Source organism: Chrysemys picta, chromosome 2 (assembly GCF_011386835.1).
Source record: "Chrysemys picta bellii isolate R12L10 chromosome 2, ASM1138683v2, whole genome shotgun sequence".
Classification (NCBI taxonomy): Eukaryota; Metazoa; Chordata; order Testudines; family Emydidae; genus Chrysemys; species Chrysemys picta.
The window spans coordinates 181,417,115-181,435,808 of NC_088792.1; the positions used below are offsets into that span (position 1 = coordinate 181,417,115).

The following is an 18,694-nucleotide window of genomic DNA, read 5'->3' on the forward strand; positions in this document are numbered from 1 at the left end:
TTGCAACTCTTGACTTGCAGGACCCTTACTTCCATGTGACAATCCATCCAGCTCACAGGAAGTTTTTACATTTCATGATCAGTGAACATCCTTACTAATTCAGAGTCCTACCTTTCAGTCTCAACAGCCATGAGGGTATTTACCAAATGCCTTTCAGTGGTGGTTGTCTCCTCAGGTGAGCAAAGTCTTCATGTAAATCCCTGTCTCAATGACTTTTTTGATTTGGGAACACACTTCTCACCAAGTTGTCAGATGTTTATACACACATTCAGTTTTTTTTCTGTAAGAGTCTCAAGATCAATCAAGAAAAACTTACTCACCCCCTACTGAACTGCTAATTTATAGGAGCAAGGTAGGACTCTGTATCAGCAAAAGCATAGCTTCCTCTGGAGAGGTTTTTCATAATGACTCATCACTTTTAACCTCTGCTCCCAACCAAAACTTTAATGAAAATCTGCCTTAGCTTTCTGGCTCATATGACAGCTTGTACTTGCATAACTGCATACACAACAGCATCTCTGTCCTCTTGGCAATGGTTGTTTGGTTTATCATCCAGTCATACAAAGCATAGATTCACCGATAGAAGATCTAAGGGTGCTGAAAACTCGGTGTTGGTGGACAAACCCCCTTCAAACCCCCTGTCAGTGTTCTTTCACCCACCACCACCCAGAAAGGACTCTTGTAACAGACAAATCCAAGTAAGGCTCTGGTGCTCATTTAGAAAATGTCTAGATTCAGGGCCTTTGGTCTTGGATGGAATCTTGGTTATACATAGATGTGTCTGAACTGAGAGCTGTTTGTTCCAGCCCTGCTTTGGGACACCAATACACAGATTTTAATATATAATACAGTGGTGATGCACTATATAAAGTGAGGGGGTTGTAAGATCTTCCCCCTTATGTCAAGAAGCAATTTGTGGGAATGGTGCATTCTTCATTGTATCAACCTAATAGCCCAAAACAATTTGGCAGATCACCTAAGCAGAAAGGGTTCCATCACCCATGAGTGAGAACTGAAGGATTCTGTTTTAGATCAGGTTTTCTGGAATTGGGGGTTACCCTCAATATATCTGTTTGCCAGTGATCTGAACAAGAAGTTCCTTGTATTTTGCTCCCAAAGAGGAGAGAGTCTGGGCTCTCTGGCAGCTACATTTCTGGTTTCAGTGGGAAAAGGTGCTGCTTATATACTTTCTCCCCTCACTCCATTAATTCTCAGAGTTCTCAAGAAGATATGTCAGGAGAAGGCTCGGCTAGTGATGGCACATCACTTTTGGTTCTCCAACCTAATGCAGCTTTCAGTCTGCACGTCTTCCGCTTCCAAACATCATTTCACAGAACCAAGGTGCAGTGTTACAGCCAGATCCAGTGTATTTATATCTGATGGCAGGATTAGCTGGTTATGTTCTGTTGATGGAAGCTTTATGGTATCAGTCGTATTACCCAGGGTTATCTGAACCCAAAGATATGGTAACTAATCTCTGTTTTCACAGCAGTGTCAGGAAATAAATCAGTGGGGGACACAGCACCTCCATCTGATAAATGATTGGTCACACAAGAGTGCTTCCACTCAAAAATCCTTGTTTTATTGAGTACAAAGCACACATCAAAAATGGCAATAGTCTAGAACACCACCTCAGAGATAGTTACTAAACTCTAAAGTGGTGTTGCTTGGCAGCAGCAGGGCTCTGGTGGTCAGCCTTCCTCCTAGCTGCTGGGGAGGTTGATGTCAGTGTCTCCTTGCTCATAGAAAATCCAAACTTCTCCGAAGTACACTCTCTAACTAATTTTTTTATAGGTAACTCAAAACAAAGCATAACTCAAGGGTAACCCCTAATGGGCTGGCCATTTCCGTAGCAACTGCAAAGAACTCATAATTTCTACTTATAAGTAAGGCAAAAAACTTACAATTACAGAGACCCAGACTCTAGGTCAGCTGTCCACACTCCCTTCCATTCTCATGAATCAGTCACTTTATTTTATCTTTCCTTGTTAGTAACACTGCAGCTGTGCAGCTGTTTTGTCTGCCAAAGCAAGACCAAAGACCAAATTCTTCCTCACTACATGGTGTCCTTGCTGCCAGCTTATGGTGGCCAAGTGCACAAAGTGGTGTTGGGTTATGTCCAATCCAATTCTCTCATAACAGTCCAAGAGGTTTTGAGTCAGAAAAGAAAGATCTCAACAAGATAGACATATAAGGCTAAATGAATGTTGTTGTTTTTTTTGTGTGTGTGTGTGTGTGTGTGTGTGTGTGTGTGATCTACTCAGAGGCATATTCAACTCTCAGAGCCTTCTATTTGCTTCTCTATACTATTTGACTCTTAAAATATTCAGGACTTTGTCAGTTCTACTAAGGTACGTTTGACCGCTGTCTCTGCCTTACCACCTGCTTGCTGAGGGTCATTCATTTTACGCCCCATCTCACTGATTCCAGATGACTAAAAGCATTGACTCATTTATTTCACCAGTTAGAGCCCTTTCCTACTTGGTATTTCAGTTTGGGGCTCATGTCCTGAATTGATCCTCCCTTTGAACCTATGTTATGTTCATCGCATCATTTCACTATAAAAAACCGTATTTTTAGCATCTATCACTTCAGCTTGCAGAGTGAGTGAAATACAGGCTCAGATGCATTGTGTTCCATAAAGATAGTTATTCTTATGTTGCAACTGAAACTTTTACTGAAAATTACTTTGGATTTTTATTTAACTTAATTTATTCCTATAACCTCTTTGGCGATCTAACTGCCTTGACCCTTGCTGTCTTTGGATTCCTGGGTACTTCCCATTCCCAGACCACCTCAGACCCTCCTGGGGTCTGCTGTTCAGTTTTTTGAAGAAACCCACATTTCTTCTTTGGACTCTGAAAGGGAGAAACTTGTATCATCTTCACAATCTTTTAGATCACCTTATAGGCCTTATACCACGGTTACAGGTCTAAAGATCAAGACTGGATTTCTTAAGGGGCCCCAGGATGTTGGCCTCCACCATAGGCATCTCAGACATTGTAGAATCCCCTAGGTCCTTACTGGTTTGGGGCTGTTCCAAGGGATTCTATACCTCCATCACAATCTAAGAGGAGGTCCTGTTCTCCAGTACAGGAAATCTTGGCTCAGAATACCGTCATCATCCATCCACCAAATGTGTAGGACCCTACAGAGGAACCCCTAGATGTCCCCCCTGCATATTTATTCATCTCTGGATGAAGTCATCACCCCTGAATCAATCTCTCCCTCTCCCAACTACTCCCACCCTAAAGAACTTCAAGGTTTTTCAGGACCTGATGAGGAGAGGGGCCACTTTCTTAGGAGTGCAAATTGAGCTTGTGCAAGAAAACCCACAAAGCTTCCTTGATATGTTACAGATCCCTGCCCTGGGAAAGCTTGCACCCTTCCCATTGATGGAGATTTGCTAGAGCAGATGAAAACTCTGGTAGACTCCAACTTCTATAGTACCTATGGTCAATTGAATACATGGATGTTAAGTTCCACAACAGAACTTAATTACATTTTTACCCATCCAGTTTCTGATTCCTTACTGGTCACGGATACTAATGAGTGATCTTGACATCCCATCCTAAAGTCACTCCCAAAAACAAGGAGTGCAAGAGACTGGACTTAAATGGCCAAAAGGCATATTCCATCACTACTCTTCAAATAAGCGGTCAACTATCAAGCACTCTTGTCTAATTTTATTAGTTTTACTTTAATTTCTAAATATGCTGACAAACCACCAGAAGAATATAGGGAACAGTTCCTGGCTCTGGTTTTAGAAGGATACCTCACAGCCTGGACATCCCTTCAGGCAGCTATTTGAGGCCGCTGATACAGCTTTGCCTTCAGTTGCCACCACCATCTCCATGAGGCATTCTCCCTGACTGCAGGCTTCTGGCATTTGAATATTATTGAAATTTTTCTCTTTGAAGGGTCCAGAATATTTTCTTCAAAAACGGATGATACTATGCACTCCCTGGGCAACACTTCGTTTATTAGAAGTTTGCACTCCAGTGAGTAAGATCCAGGGAAACAGTGAGTTTAGACTTCACTGTTACAGTATCCTATTTCCAACAGAGGTCACAGGACTTCTTGAAGAGAAGGTTTAGATCTTGATGTCACCAGTTGGCTTAATCTACAACAGACCTTTCTCACCAAACTACTTCAACTTCCAAGCAGTCATTTTTGACTGCTCAGTCGAGGATAGCACATGGACCATATCTCCTCCCTTTCGAAGACACCTATCATTCTTTTGCTGTGCTTGGGGAAAAAATCACATCAGACAAGTGGGCATTCAGCACAATAATGGAGAGATACGTTACCAATTCACTTCCCTTCCTTTTCCAAATCCACCTTCCCCGTCCCCTTCCAGAGACCCATCTCACAAGACTGTATTGCTTCAAAAAGTATATTCTCTATCCTGGAATGGGGAGCAATAGACGAGGTTCCTTATCAACACGGGGAGGGGGAGGGGGGGAAGCTTTACTTCCTGGTCCGAAAGAAATCAGGTGGATGTCCCATTTTAGATGTAAGAAAGTTGAATCATTTTCGTCAAGAGAATCAAGTTCAAGAGGTTCATCTTTGCTTCTATTATCCCTTCCTTGGAGATTGGAAATAGGTATGCTGCCCTCAATTTGCTCATGTATTTCAATGTGGCTGTACATCCAGACCACAGGAAGTACCTTTGTTTCATAGTAGGCAACATGCATTATGATGACAGTTTTTCGCTTTAGGCTGTTCTCAGCCCCAAGGGTTTTTCATCAAGTGCATGCGGTGGTAACCTGTGTTCCCTGTAAACTGCGCGCTTGAGCGGCTACGCAGGAGAGATTCAAGCGCTGCCCAGCTGATTAGGAGAGCACGCACAGCCGGCAGTATGTGTTCAGGTGCCCTCCTCCAGCTGTGCAGAGGAAGGAGGGTGCTGATGTCAGGGTGTCCCTCGTGCCCCATCTCCGCAGAGCAGGGCAGAAGGGACAGCCTGGCTCAGGAGGACTCAAAACTGCTGAAGTCTGACTGGTGAGTGGGTGAGTCCCTTTCTTTTCTCACTGTTTCTCAGATTTCCCCAGCAGCCAGCTCACACAGTCAGTCAGTCTCTCTCTCTCTCTCTCCATCCATGTACCCCATCTCTGCAAAGTGGGAAAGGGGAGACAACAGGGCGCTGGAGAGCTTTCAGTGAGTGTCTGGAAGAGACTGTGCACAGCTTTCCCCAGCAGCCAGCACACAGTCTGTCTCTGTGTGTCACACACAACAGCTAAGTTCCCTCTAAGCTGTGCGGCCATGTATTAAGCCCCGCGCAGGGGCTTAGGGCTGCGGCGGGAAAGGCGTCCCTCCCTGTCGGACCCAGCAGGAAGAGGCGCCTCTCTCCCAGCCCCAACAACCTGACCTGTCCCGGACTTGCCACACCTGGGGGAGAGGAACCCTTCCCTTGGCCCAGCCGAGCCCCACTGAAGTTGCCGGGGAGAGGCGCCTCTCCCCCGGCCCCAAGCTGCTGCGGCGAGAGAGGGATGGGAGGGGGGATCCTTTCTCCCCACCGCAGCCACTGGGCAGCCTGCATCCTGAGCCCCTCATCCCCATCCCAGAGCCTTCACCCCTAGCCAGAGCCCTCAGCCCCTGCACTCAATCCTCATCCCTCTCCCGCACCTCGAACCCCACCAAAGAGCCTGCACTCCCAGCCAGAGTCCTCAGCCCCCCAAACCCCAGCCCTGAGCTGCCTCCCGCACTCTGAACCCCTCATCCCCAGCCCCACCTCAAAGCACCCCAATCCTCTGCCCCAGCCCTGAGCCCCCTCCCACACTCCGAACCCCTCTGCCCCACCTCCACCACATGAATTTTGTTATGTGCACCATTATGAAGGTGATGTGTCACCCATCACCTCCATATTCTGCACGTGGACATAAAAAATTAGAGGGAACACTGAACCCAGTCTCTGTGTCTCACACTCACCACCCAACACATACTTGTGGTGGTGGTGGTGTTGTTGTTACAACTTGGTACTTCCTGCAATGCACATATATTCTCTGTAATTTCATTCTTTCAAAGTGTGTTATTTTAGTGTTTTGACTGGTCTATGCATTTCATAATTTTGTTTCTCTTACACTTAAATATAATTCTTTGAGTAGTGAGTTCTAAAATGCCAACCTGTCCTGGCTGGAGTACTTATCCCTATGGTAACTTTTTAAAAATATATATATTTTTATATATATATATATATCATATCTAGGTTTTTTGTTTCTACTGGTGGCACACATAGGCACATACCTTAGTGCACTTAACAAAATGTATTCTGCAAATGGATGGAAAAAATTAGAGGGAACATTGGTGGTAACCGCATGTCTGTGCCATGTAGACATTCAAATATTTCCTTACCTGGATGATTAGATATTCCGAGGGACATTAAACAACCAAGCCCAAAACAGCATCCTTGTTGTCATTCTCTAGATAAGTCCTGAATCTAAATTTTGACAAATCAAAGTTACAAGGAAAGGTTTCAGGCTATAGCTTTCCTCTCTGGAAGTCTCAAGTCCAACCCAATCTCAATGGTGCATTCCTGTGTGAAGCTCCTGGCCATGTAGCCTCATACACATAGCTAACTCCCGATGGCAGACTTCACCTTTGCTGTCTACAGGCCTGGCTCCATTCAGTATATCATCCTACCAGGCATTTTTTGGATATGCAAGTTGGCATACCTGCTTGAATGCTTCATTCTTTGGATTGATGGTTGGAAACAGGGATAATAAGCAAAGGAAGTCCACTTCTGTCCCCAGAACCTACTATGACTCTGGTAACAGATGCATCTACCAAAGGCTGGGGTGCCCATCTCATTCAACTTCCGGCACAAGTTCTTTAGTTATCCCAGGAAGTTTCATTCCATGTAAATGCAGGACACTTATGTCCACCATCAAGAAACAGGTGATACAAGTTCTTACAGACAACACCACTGTTAGTTTTTATCTGAACAAGTAGGGAGGTGTAAGATCACCTCAGCTATGCCAAGAAGCTATACACCTGTGGAGTCTATGCATAAGGAACAGTATCTCCTTGAAAGTGTTCCACCTTCCAGGAGTGAGAAATACAATTGTAGGTTCCCTCAGCATGGATTTCATACACCATTGCAAGTGGTCAATCATAAAAGCCGTACCCCTCCAGATTTTCCATGAATGGCGGTACCAAGTTGGATTTGTTTGCAATCAACCTGAACAACAAATGCAAGAGATTTTGCTCCAGGGAGGGCTGTAGCCCAGGTTCCATCACAGATAACCTTTCTTCTCCCTTGATCCAGTTGTGTCCTATATGCATTCCCTCCAATTTCTCTCATTCCAAGGATAATCAGGAAACTAAAAAGAGAGAAAGCATCATTAATCTTAGTGACACCAGTTTGGCCAAGGCCATACTGGTTCACAGACTTGCATCAACCCTCCGTCTGGCCACTGATAACTTTGCCGCTAGTCAAGGATCTCCTGTCTCAGACCCAGGGCAAGTCTCTGCATCCTAACCTCCAATCTCTCACCTCACAGCATGGATGATCTCTGGTTAAGTACTCACGAGAGATCATGCTGCCAAGATGTTCAAACCGTCTTGGTAAGCAACAGCAAAGATTGCACTAGAGCCACATACACATCAAAGTGGAAGAGGTTTTTGGCACAAACTCAACACTTATTGTCTCATCGTACAGGAGTTAGACATATATTGGACTATCTATTGCACCTGAAATCATCTAGCCTCTCAGTTTGGTGATAGTCCAGCTGTCTTCCATATCTGCATCCACCAATAGTTGGGTTTTCCATTTTCTTTCACTCTCTGGTTTTCAGACATCTAAAAGGCCTACTCAACGTTTACCCACCTGTATCTGATTCATTATTTATATGGTATCGAAACCTAGTCCTCTCCAGGCTTGTTGGATCCGCCTTAGGTTGTCACCATAGGTTCAATCTACTTCTGTTGTCTATGAAGACGGCTTTTCTAGTGGTAATTACTTCCTCAAGAAGAGTTTTGGAACTTCAAGCTCTTCTGGCTGATCTTCCTTTCATGGTCTTCCATAAAGATGAGAAGTATCAGAGGGGTAGCCATATTAGTCTGGATCTGTAAAAAGCAACAGAGTCCTGTGCCACCTTTAAGACTAACAGATGTCTGAAAGGTGCCATAGGACTCTCTGTTGCTTCATAAAGATGAGATTTTCCCTAGATCACACCCAATTTTATCCCAGAAATGGTCTCAGCTTTCCATCTGAACCAAACTATTATTATGGGGTTTCAAGAAAAACAGCACTCACCCAAAGATGAAGAAGACTCCACACCTTGGATGTTCATAGAGCTTTGGTGTTCTACCTGGACTGCGCAAGGTCCTTCAGAGTCTCTTCTAGACTTTTTGTAGCCCATGCTGAAAGAGTTAAGAGTTGATCATTGTCATCTTAGCATATCTCACATTGTGTTTCTGACTACATTAAGCTCCACTACCATGTTGCTGACATCTCTCCTCCACCGAGAATAATGGCTCACTCCACCAGTGCTAGTTCCGCTTCAGCAGTCTTTCTGAGCAATATCCAGTAGCTGTTAAGTGACACCAGTGACGTGGTTCACTGTGCATATCTTTTTCAGACATGCTATCACTCAAGCTTCTTATGACAATGCTAACTTTGGGAAGCTGGGGTTACAATCTCTGTTCAGATAATCCAGAGTCCTTCCACTTGTGAGGGAACGGCTGATGAATCACCTGGAGTGTAATTTATATACACCATCACTCAAAGGAGAAAAAACAGTTACTTACCTGTATAGTAATTGTTGTTTTTTGAGATTTTGTGCACATATACATTCTATGACTCTTCCACCTTTCCCACTACTTCAGACATTAGATAGACAATGATGCGAAGGAATGGAGAGGGAAATGGCAGACACATCCCTTTTATGCCCTCGAACAGTTGCATGAGGATACCATGGGCACATGTGCTGCCTAGTGATAGTGCTGACAAGTCTGACTCATGTGCATTGGGTGCACTGTACCTGCAATGGAATATATATGTTCACAACACACCTTGAAGAACAACCGTTACTATACAGGCAAGTAACATTTTTTTTTCTCAAGATGCCTTTGTCCACATGGATTCTATGACCTGTTCTCAGTACAAAGTTCTTTACCTGGATATCTGTATCGGTGAAGGATCTGAGTGCCAGTTGCTGCTGCTCTGCCTCTGGATAGGACATGAGGACATTCAGGCTAAATGTGCAGTCCCAATAGACACTGCTGGCTAAAAGATTCTGGGTCCATGTGTGTGGGGCACGCACACCTACAGTGTAGACCAAGGCATTTCAAACAACTCCAGTTACGTTAAGATAAGTAGCCTCTAAGATAGTTGCCAGAAGATTGGGAAACACAAGGGAAAGAATATGGATTCTGGAGGGGAGACATTTTTATTGATTTACTACTTCCTTCATGGAAGGAAATGCATCTTTAGAAGGCTTTTAGTAAGTGAATCAGAGCACTGGTTTTGTAGCTCTAAATATTAAAGTAGCTGATTATAGCTACCCTGAAATAGTTAACTGATTATATATTAGAAAAGTCCCCATTTGTCTCCTGACATTTTCTCCAATAAGATGTGTAAGATCCCTGAATTCTGTTGTGATGCTTCTGACAGTCAGTAGTATCAATTAATCACCTTGATCCAGATGTTTGCATTTCCAGTCACTAAATGTATTGCTAACACTATATAGAACAGTGAATGCTGGTACCAAGGGGTATGATATAGGATTACACAGTGTGTATTTTGTAATGGTCTCTATAATTACCCTTAAAATGGCTAGAGCACCCTCAAAGAAGTTATAAGATCTGCCTAACATAGCTGAAGTCCTCACTAAAGTCCTAATATTGATGGGCCTAGGTAAATAATTGGAAAGAATGGAAAAAATTAGCATTTTCAATGTGCTTGTGATGCTGTCTGGAGTGGCTCATAACGATGAGTTCCTACCTCAAGGTAGGCTGTCAAAAACAGGGCAGACACCCCAAATTGGTGGTATGTTCTATAATTAGATTTCACCAATCCAGTATAGAGTCACAGACAGTCCCCTTAGGCTCTCCAGTCTATCACGCCACCCAGACAAGCTGGAATTAGTGATAAATGGTCACTCAATATTCACGTTGCACCAAAAATAAAATATTCAGGTTGCTCCCAGTCCCAAGAGACCAGTCACTTGCCCCAGATCAATTTGTATCTTAGATCTCGCACTAAAGACAATGCCTGTAGCCAATCCTGTAATAAACTAAATAAAGGTTTATTAACTAGGAATAAGAAATGAGTTATTTACAGGTTAATGCCAGCAAGCATATACACACAAATGACTTACCATCTATGGTTCTTAAAAATGACAAAGGTGTAGTAGTAATGTGTTGATTCAAAATGTTTTTCACGGCAGACCCTGGGGAACTCTGCCTTAGTTTATTGTTGCTGGCCCTGTGAGTTCAAACAGCAAAGAGATGAAAATTTTTCTTGTGACCCTATTTTATCTGTTACATTTAGCCTTCCAGTACATGAGACAAGCTCCCTTGCATGTAGCATTTCCAATGTTGATAGGGCCATTCACCAATCCTTTGTATTGTAATGTTCCTTAATGGGCCGTTTAATCTTCATAGGCCTCCTGAATGGGAAGGGAGGACAATTTTCATGCCTGGGTTCACAAGTTCAGAGCAAATGTTTTCAAAGTTTTATAAAGCAAAATTTTCATATTTTTTTTAATAGCATGGAATACAGACATGACAAGTGAGATTAATGCGTGGAGCAATTTGCAAGCATTTCATAGAGTTTAAACACTCAATACATTCTTATAAGACTAATACCTGTTTTGAACAAAACTAACTTACAGAAGAGCTGGTTTGGTTTCCAGCTATGAGTTTGTCAGTGCTCAGCTGACACCTACAGACTGGGTAAGAGCTGACACAACTGGCACAGCACTTTCCACATTTATGGAATCTTCTATTTAAGAGAGAGGAAATTTCAAGACAAAGAACCTTGAAATTCTAGCTTAATTATGTTATATTTGTCATAAAAAAGACAATAGAATGTTTGTTTTTAAAAATTGAAAGCTATCCTATAGTTTTCCTGCATGTACTTTAACTCTCCCCTTGTATCTCCTCACATGTTTACCTGTAATTTTAAATATTTCCTTTACAACCTCCTCATTCTCTTTTGCTTTTAAAGCAGCTCAGACACTAACAGCCCCTGCTAAAACTTTACATACTAGCGTACAAACCAAACCAAATCTAATGCATCTGGGACTAATATTTGACCCTTCGCTAGATCCTTCTTACTAATGTTAGGGAAATTACAAATTTCTGTTTTGGTTCTGTATACAGTCCAGGGGAGCACCTTTTCCTCATCCACCATCATACTGCAAGACAGCCATCCCACTGTACTCTAAGCACCCTCCTAACAGATGCTAGACACCACACTACCCCCATGGTTTTCACTATCCTAATAGCTCAGAGTTGACAAATTCATGCACTAATAAACAGAAAAATTTCCCGGCAAGTAAGGAGCTCTGCAGAAACTGTTGGATGAATCTGGTTTTTTATTTAAAAAACAGATTACATTTCCAGCCCTTATAATTGTGAATAACCTCCCAAACGTTGTCGACACTATTCCATTTTTTCTCCTGAACCCACACTGCAGACATGCCACCTGAAACATTTGAAGTGTGAATTCTCTAATACGTAAATCCTGGCTTCTCTACACAGCCAGAATCACAATTTTTTTCCACAGTTGACTGTTCAGTGGCAGCAGTTGCGCTCTGTAGTCACTACTTCAGCCATATGATGGACTGTGCCCCACTTGCACTCACAGCTTGCTAAGGGGAATGGCTCCATGCAATGTAATCCATTGCCCTCTCCTCCAGATACACAATGTACTGTGGCACACAGGGAGCCTTCATGTAGTTTGGCTCCATAGTACACAGGATCTGTACATCTTCATAGGTTCTTCATATTCTGACCCACTCTGTGTGTAGTGGAACCACAGGGGTTTTGCTACATGAAGGTTCTCCATGGTTGCACAGAAAGGCATGGTAAACTGCCTTTGTTCATGGTGTGTCTCATGCATATCTTTCTTAGACGTATCCTTCAAAGCAGCTATATGTCTGAAAACTTGGGAGGTTTCAAGCATCCCTCTTCCATTTGTTCCAAAACTTGAGCACACTTAGAGCACTGGTGACAAGTAGGATTAATTTTCTGTACCTCCTATATGCTTTCTCCAAGGTTGTTCGAGGTTGGTGCAGGAATCTGACTTTTTGAGTGTCCAGTCTTTAAACCTTTAATTTTTCTTTTAAATTACATTACTAATATTTTATGATATAACATATCAGCCATGAGTATCTGAATTAAGTTTTTGTTAAGAGAATTATAAGAAGTGTACTTTCTTATCCTATTAGAATGGGGAATAGCTGACAGTTTATTATTTGATGTGGCATCATTACCTTGAAGTTTCAAAGTAGGCTCAACTGTGCTCACTCTACAGACACAAAAATGAAGACTATAACATCTTGACATTAATTTGTTTATTAAATATGCATAACATCATTATTGCTAATTTTACTCAGCAGTATTCTGACACTGTCATTGTTTGAAGTCTGTACTCAATAAGTGTTTCAGTTTATTCATTCCAAGAAATCTTGAGTTATATCAGTTTAATATTGGGACGTCCGGTTATAGTACCTCATAGTACCATATTTGCCTTATGGGAGTGATGAGGTATGATTTTGAAAGTGGACTATCTGCAATACTCAGGAAGTGCAGAAATGATGCTATAACATCTTTTCATTATTGCCCTTATACATTACTGTATATAGAGATTCAGACCTGTGTAATCCAATCTTAGTTTATCCATGGGTCTTAGAATTCAGTGACTGTGATGAGTGATCAGTTGTGTGTCAGATGAGGTACATATAATTTGAACTGTTGGGTTGAATGATAAATGTGTCCTTTTCTTTACAAATAGCCTAGAAAGTGAGACAGAATGTTTCAAGAGGAGGTCGTCTCTTTTTTGTGTATTCACACTATATTAAATATGAGTGTATGATTGAGAAGTATACATAATTCGTTGGTGTGATTCTGATAAGTCATGTTAAAAGCAAATTTACAGATGTTTCCACATTTTTAATAGTGTATATTCCTTTTTATTGTTGGTCCTCAGCTGAGCTAGATGCTGAGCATGCCCAGAAGGTTTTGGATATGGAGCATACCCAGCAGATGAAGCTAAAGGAGCGTCAGAAGTTCTTTGAAGAAGCCTTCCAGCAGGATATGGAGCAATACCTTTCTACAGGATACCTGCAGATAGCAGAGAGACGAGGCAAGTTTTGAAATATCCTCCACTTAATCCATAGACCCACAACTAGAAGGCTAGTGAGAGGATTGTTTTGGTTTCCTTTTGCACTTGGTTTTATTTTGACACTTTTATTAATACAGTGCACAGTAAGTTTTATAATGCAGTACCAGCGCTAGTCAAGGAAGAACATAATTATTGCTGAGTACAGTATTGTACTATGCTGCAGGTGTGAAAGACGGGGATATGCTATACTTGGAAAAAAAGTAATCAAAGGAAGGAGTAGGGTTGCATCTCCGTTCGCACACTGACATCAGCATTGTTTGAGACTTTTAGTAATATGCATACTTAAGGTATTTCTTTGGCTTACCTGTTATATAGTCAGTTTTACTGCAAAATAAAAGGTAAATAAGAGTTCATATGACAGCTATAAAAATAATTATTTTAGTCATTATTTGATGTACTATAATTGTGGCAGAGTCAAAACACAAACTTCTTTTGGGGGCAGCTGAAAGTACTTGTACCTCACTTAGTCGTCCCGGTTAAGGTTGTTTCGTTGTTGATCAATTAGAGAACATGCTCCTTTAAAGTTGCGCAATGCTCCCGTATAACATTGTTTGGCAGCCGCCTGCTTTGTCCACTGCTTGCAGAAAGAGCAGCCCATTGCAGCTAGCTGGTGGGGGCTTGGAACCAGGGTGGACCAGCAGCCTCCCATCAGCTCCCCGCTCCTGTAAGTTCCCTGTGCGGCAGCCGCCCAGCAGGCTATCAGTTGCCAGGCAGTTCAGCTATCCCTCCCCCCACTGTCATGTGCTGCTCCTGCCCTCTGCCTTAGAGCTGCTCCTGGAAGCCTTCCGCTTGCTGTGCGGCAGGGGGCAGAGAAGAGTGGGGTTAATGTCGGGATGTCCCCTTCCCGCCTGCTCCTGCCTCCCTCCCCCCCCCTCCCCCCCCCGCTTACTCCATCTCCATAGAGCAGGGGTGGGACCCGACAGGGTTCAGGACGGAGGGAGCTTGCTGGAAGCAGCTGCTGTGTCAACTTGCTAATCTACTAAAAGGCAATGTGCAGTCAGCATACTTAAAATGGCAATGTGCATCTCTCTGTCTCTGTCTGCCATGCTGTCTCCCGTCCCTTGATTCGTGCGGCTTTGTAGAGTATGAGGCTACATTAATAACAATGTGCTAACCCTTGAGGGCTCAGCCGAATTCTAGTTAATCATTTAACAATAAGGCATTCCCTGGGAAATATCCCACCCCCTGACTCCACCACCTCAACCAAGCCTCACAATTATCATTGCTGTGTACAGTATTAAATTGTTTGTTTAAAACTTATAATGTGTGTGCATGTGTGTGTGTGTGTGGTGAAAAAAATTTCTCTGGAACCTAGCCCCACCCCCCATTTACATTAATTCTTATGGGGAAATTGGATTTGCTTAAAGTCGCATTTTTCAGGAACATAACTACAACATTAAGTGAGAAGGAGTTCCTGTACATTTTTAAATACGTTTATTAGGTTAAAGGAAAGGTTTCTTCAAGTATTTGATGTTGGCATTATACTGATACTAATCAGAAGTTTGCACTTGTCTTTAATGGTGTGAAGTCTCCATATGGGACAATACATTGGACATTTGTCTAGGCCAGGGATGGCCAAACACAGCTTGTGAGCCCCATGTGGCTCTTTTACAGTTAGTGTGGCTTGCGGAGCCCCACCCCTTTTCTCCGCCTACCAGACTGGATGGGAGGAACTTGAGGCTTCTGCTCTGTGGTGGGACTAGGGATTTCTGCCAGAGATGACTGGTTCCTCCTGACTGCGGGGCGGGAGGGGCACAATTTAAAGGTTCCCCCCAACAGCTTGAGTCACACCCTCCCCTTATCCTCAGCGGCCCCTCCCTGTAGTTCCCAGGTGTTAGTGCTGCAGGGAGTGGGAGCTGCAGGGAGGAGTTGCTGCGTTAGCTCTATGGGGAGAGGCAGCAGCAAAGGGAGTGGCTCTGTCTGCAGCTCCCAGGTTGCCGGCTTCAGCAGCTGCTGTGCAGGGAGTGGGCCCAGCAGCACCATGTGACTGAGCAGGGTCAGCAAACCCTGGCAGAAAACTGGGGGCCACACCTGTTGGGGCTCAGGGCTTCAGTAGGAGTGGGTCTGAAGCCCCCGAGCCTGGGCAGACAACTCCTGCATGGCTGAAGCCCTGAGACCCCTTACCCACGAGCACCGGCAGGCTTGCCCCAGCTCTTGAACTTCTGAAGATTGTCGTTTGCAGCTCGGAGGGTCAGTAAGTTTGGCCACCCCTGGTCTAGGCTCTGCACTACAGTCTGCTACCACTGATCACACTGGTGGGTTGAATGGGAAGAAAGAACACCTGCCTTTTGAGAATTACAACTCTTCCTTGCATTTTCACAACTCCTGTGTGTTGATACTTGTACATTGTCCAGTCTTGTACTTTTTCTTTCTTGAGAGATTTTTGTTAAATGTGCAGGTGGGGAATAGAGTTGTGACGCAGGAAGAAGAAAATGTTTGGATTAGTAAGCACCTTTGGGCAGGTCTGTCTCTTCATAGGCATTCCGATAGCACCTGCATGACAGGGCCCTGATCCTCATTGTGGCTTCTGAATTATCTTCTTTTTCTTCTTAGCATGTGCGCAACGTGCCTCAGGTGGCATGTGACCAGGATTCATCATGGAATTTGGTCCATTGGTTGGATCATTAGCTTCCCTGTTTGGGCCGGGTACTGAGTGTGATATGAATGCTGATCCATGCCCCCCCAGCTTCTGGGTTCTAGTAATACAAATATTAGTACTAATAAAATACCTTTTTGCAAAGATAATGACGGCAGCCTGCTCTAAAACAATGAGCAAGAAACAAAGAAATCTTTCCTGCTTTTGTAGGTTCTGAGTCTGCCTCTGAGAAGCTATTTATAATTCATATAAAAAATCTATAAATACGATAACTTGTATTGTTATCAAGATCAGACCTTGTTGTTTTGTCTCTAAGCGATTACCAAAGCTGTTTCCTATCAATAATCAATTTTCCTTGTTTGCCAATGTATGTAATATTTACATTTTGAGAATAGCTGTTTAATAATTAAGGATGCAGTACAGTAATGTGGCAATTGTGGAAGCCTTTGTAATAACATTACAAAGCTGATGGTCTTTGCCTAGAACATGTGCTGCATTGTCAATTCACTCATATTGTTTATTGCTACAGAGCCAATAGGAAGTATGTCTTCCATGGAGGTGAATGTGGACATGCTGGAACAGATGGACCTGATGGACATGTCTGATCAAGAAGCACTAGATGTCTTCTTGAACTCAGGAGAGGACGATAGCATACTATCTCCAATTTTGGGTATGAAATGAACAGTTAGGACATGCCTTGTAAATTATCTAGTTGTGCTTGCACTAATAAATCACTAGGACTCTAATCTAGAATGTTTCATACTGTATCTGTTCTCTAAAGGTTAGTAGTTCCTACAAAACCTCAGTCATGATGCATAAGAGCTTACTGCAAAGCTGCTTGATTTTTCCAAGAGACCTCTTTTCTCTTCTGGCCCCAGGCATCCCTCTGAGTGTCTTGGGGTTAGATGGCTTGTACATTTTTGTTGTTTAGGTAATAAAAGAATCTACTTTATAGGATCTTTGGCTTTATATATATAAAAAAGTTATCGATGGGCATTTTAATTATTTATATATTATATATATAAAACACACATTGAACTTCAGCTTTTAACAGCTTTAATTTCTTTGCGGTAGTTAAGCTTTTTATTTTAAATAGAATACTTTTCCCATAATTAGTCTTGAATTTGTCATTTTGAAGTAAGCCAAGACCACTTTCATCACAAAAGCTGCTCAAAGCTGTAGGCTCTGTTTGTCAAGACTCACAGGGAGATGTTTGGGCTGGAACTCAGCATTAAATGATTGCCTTTCTAGAGTTTCTCTACACTGGTGTATTCAGGTATGTTACTTTACTAATTGAAGAGAATAACTTACAATAGGACTGAGACATTCAGAATTACTTTATATGACCTGATACTCTGTTCAGCTTGTACTCTGGTTTTATTTATTCAGACAGTAAGTAGCTTATAAAATATATTTCTTTGATCCATGTTGATCTGAGCCACGTTACAGGTAGTGCTGTAAACTTTTTTCTCTTAAAAAAAAAAACTACTGAGGAATGCTGCCATTCCTCCCTTTAAATCAGAACTCACTCAGTTTCTCTTTGCTTTCAGGTACTGACTTGGTATTCTAAAGCAGCAGTTCTCAAACTGTGGGTCGTGGCCCTGTTTTAATGGGGGCACCAGGGCTGATGTTAGACTTGCTGGGGCTCAGGGGCCAAAGCTGAAGCCTGAGCCCTACTGTCCTGGGTGGTGCGGCTTTGGCCTCTTCTTCCCCCCCCCCGAGGCAGTGAGACTTGGGTGGGCTCAGGCTTTGTTTCTTCACCCCGCCCCATGTAGTAATTTTTGTCAGAAGGGGGTCGTGGTGCAATGAAGTTTGAGAATCCCTGTTCTAAAGCAATTACATTATTTTATATCCTTTGTTAATTTTTTTAATATATTAAGACAGTGTGATTTAACATACCTTGATATATGGAGATGTACTGGGACCTCTTACTGTAGCATGCCTGAACAGTCTAGCTGTTGATTGCAGAAGATTAGAGATATTTGGTCACCTCAAGCAGTTGCTGTACATTAACATTTTATTCTACAAAGTGCAAAACCTTTGTTCTCACCAAAATGCCTTTCTCAAAACAAAAACAAAAAAATCATAAAGCCAGAATTTTTTAGGAAAAGTGATGTCAAGAATAACTGTCCTTAAACCTAAGGATATTCAACCTGCCTCTTCAGAGGAAAGAAAATCTTTTATTTTCACTATCAATACATTAAGTAAAACACTGTCTAAAACCATCCGCTACCTTAGGATAAGTTTGTCACAAACCAGGCGGGGTGGCGTGGAGGGGTAAAATTTCCTGGGGTTAATTCTCCTGCCAAGATTAGTTGCATGCCCTGCATATGAAAAACACTTACCCCTGTAACAGGGTTAACTTCCTTTGATTAGCATGAAGGGTCTAAATTCTTATTGCTGATACTTAATTCAGAGGATTGTGTTTTAAAGTGTCATCTTGTCTGTGCATTTATTAACATTTTATCATGGTTGGAATTGGAACAGACAGTACTTACAGACTTAAAAAAAGTTAAAGCTAATGTTAAAATTATATAATACACAGATTAAGGAAAGAGTACCTGTACATCTGGGTGTAGTGCTTAAATTATTCAAAAGTAAAAAGGTTGGTTGGAAAGTCATAAGATACATATAGTATATAACCTTAATTTAGGATACTGCAGATTAATAAATTCAGTGATACAGTTAAAGTATTATTATAACCTTTCTGAGTGGGCTGCCCGTTAACTGGATGCTAAGAATAGCTT

General features: G+C 42.5%; 1 protein-coding gene across 5 annotated transcripts in view; it reads left to right on the top strand.

Annotated features, from left to right (window-relative positions):
• Positions 1-18,694, top strand: part of DTNBP1 (dystrobrevin binding protein 1) — a 162,885-nt gene that overhangs the window by 136,613 nt on the left and 7,578 nt on the right. For all 5 annotated transcript variants that reach the window (XM_065585075.1, XM_065585073.1, XM_065585074.1 and 2 more), the window contains 2 exons: positions 13,157-13,312; positions 16,477-16,617. In XM_065585075.1, coding sequence (XP_065441147.1) covers positions 13,157-13,312; positions 16,477-16,617 — 297 coding nt within the window. The remainder of the gene's footprint in view (positions 1-13,156; positions 13,313-16,476; positions 16,618-18,694) is intronic.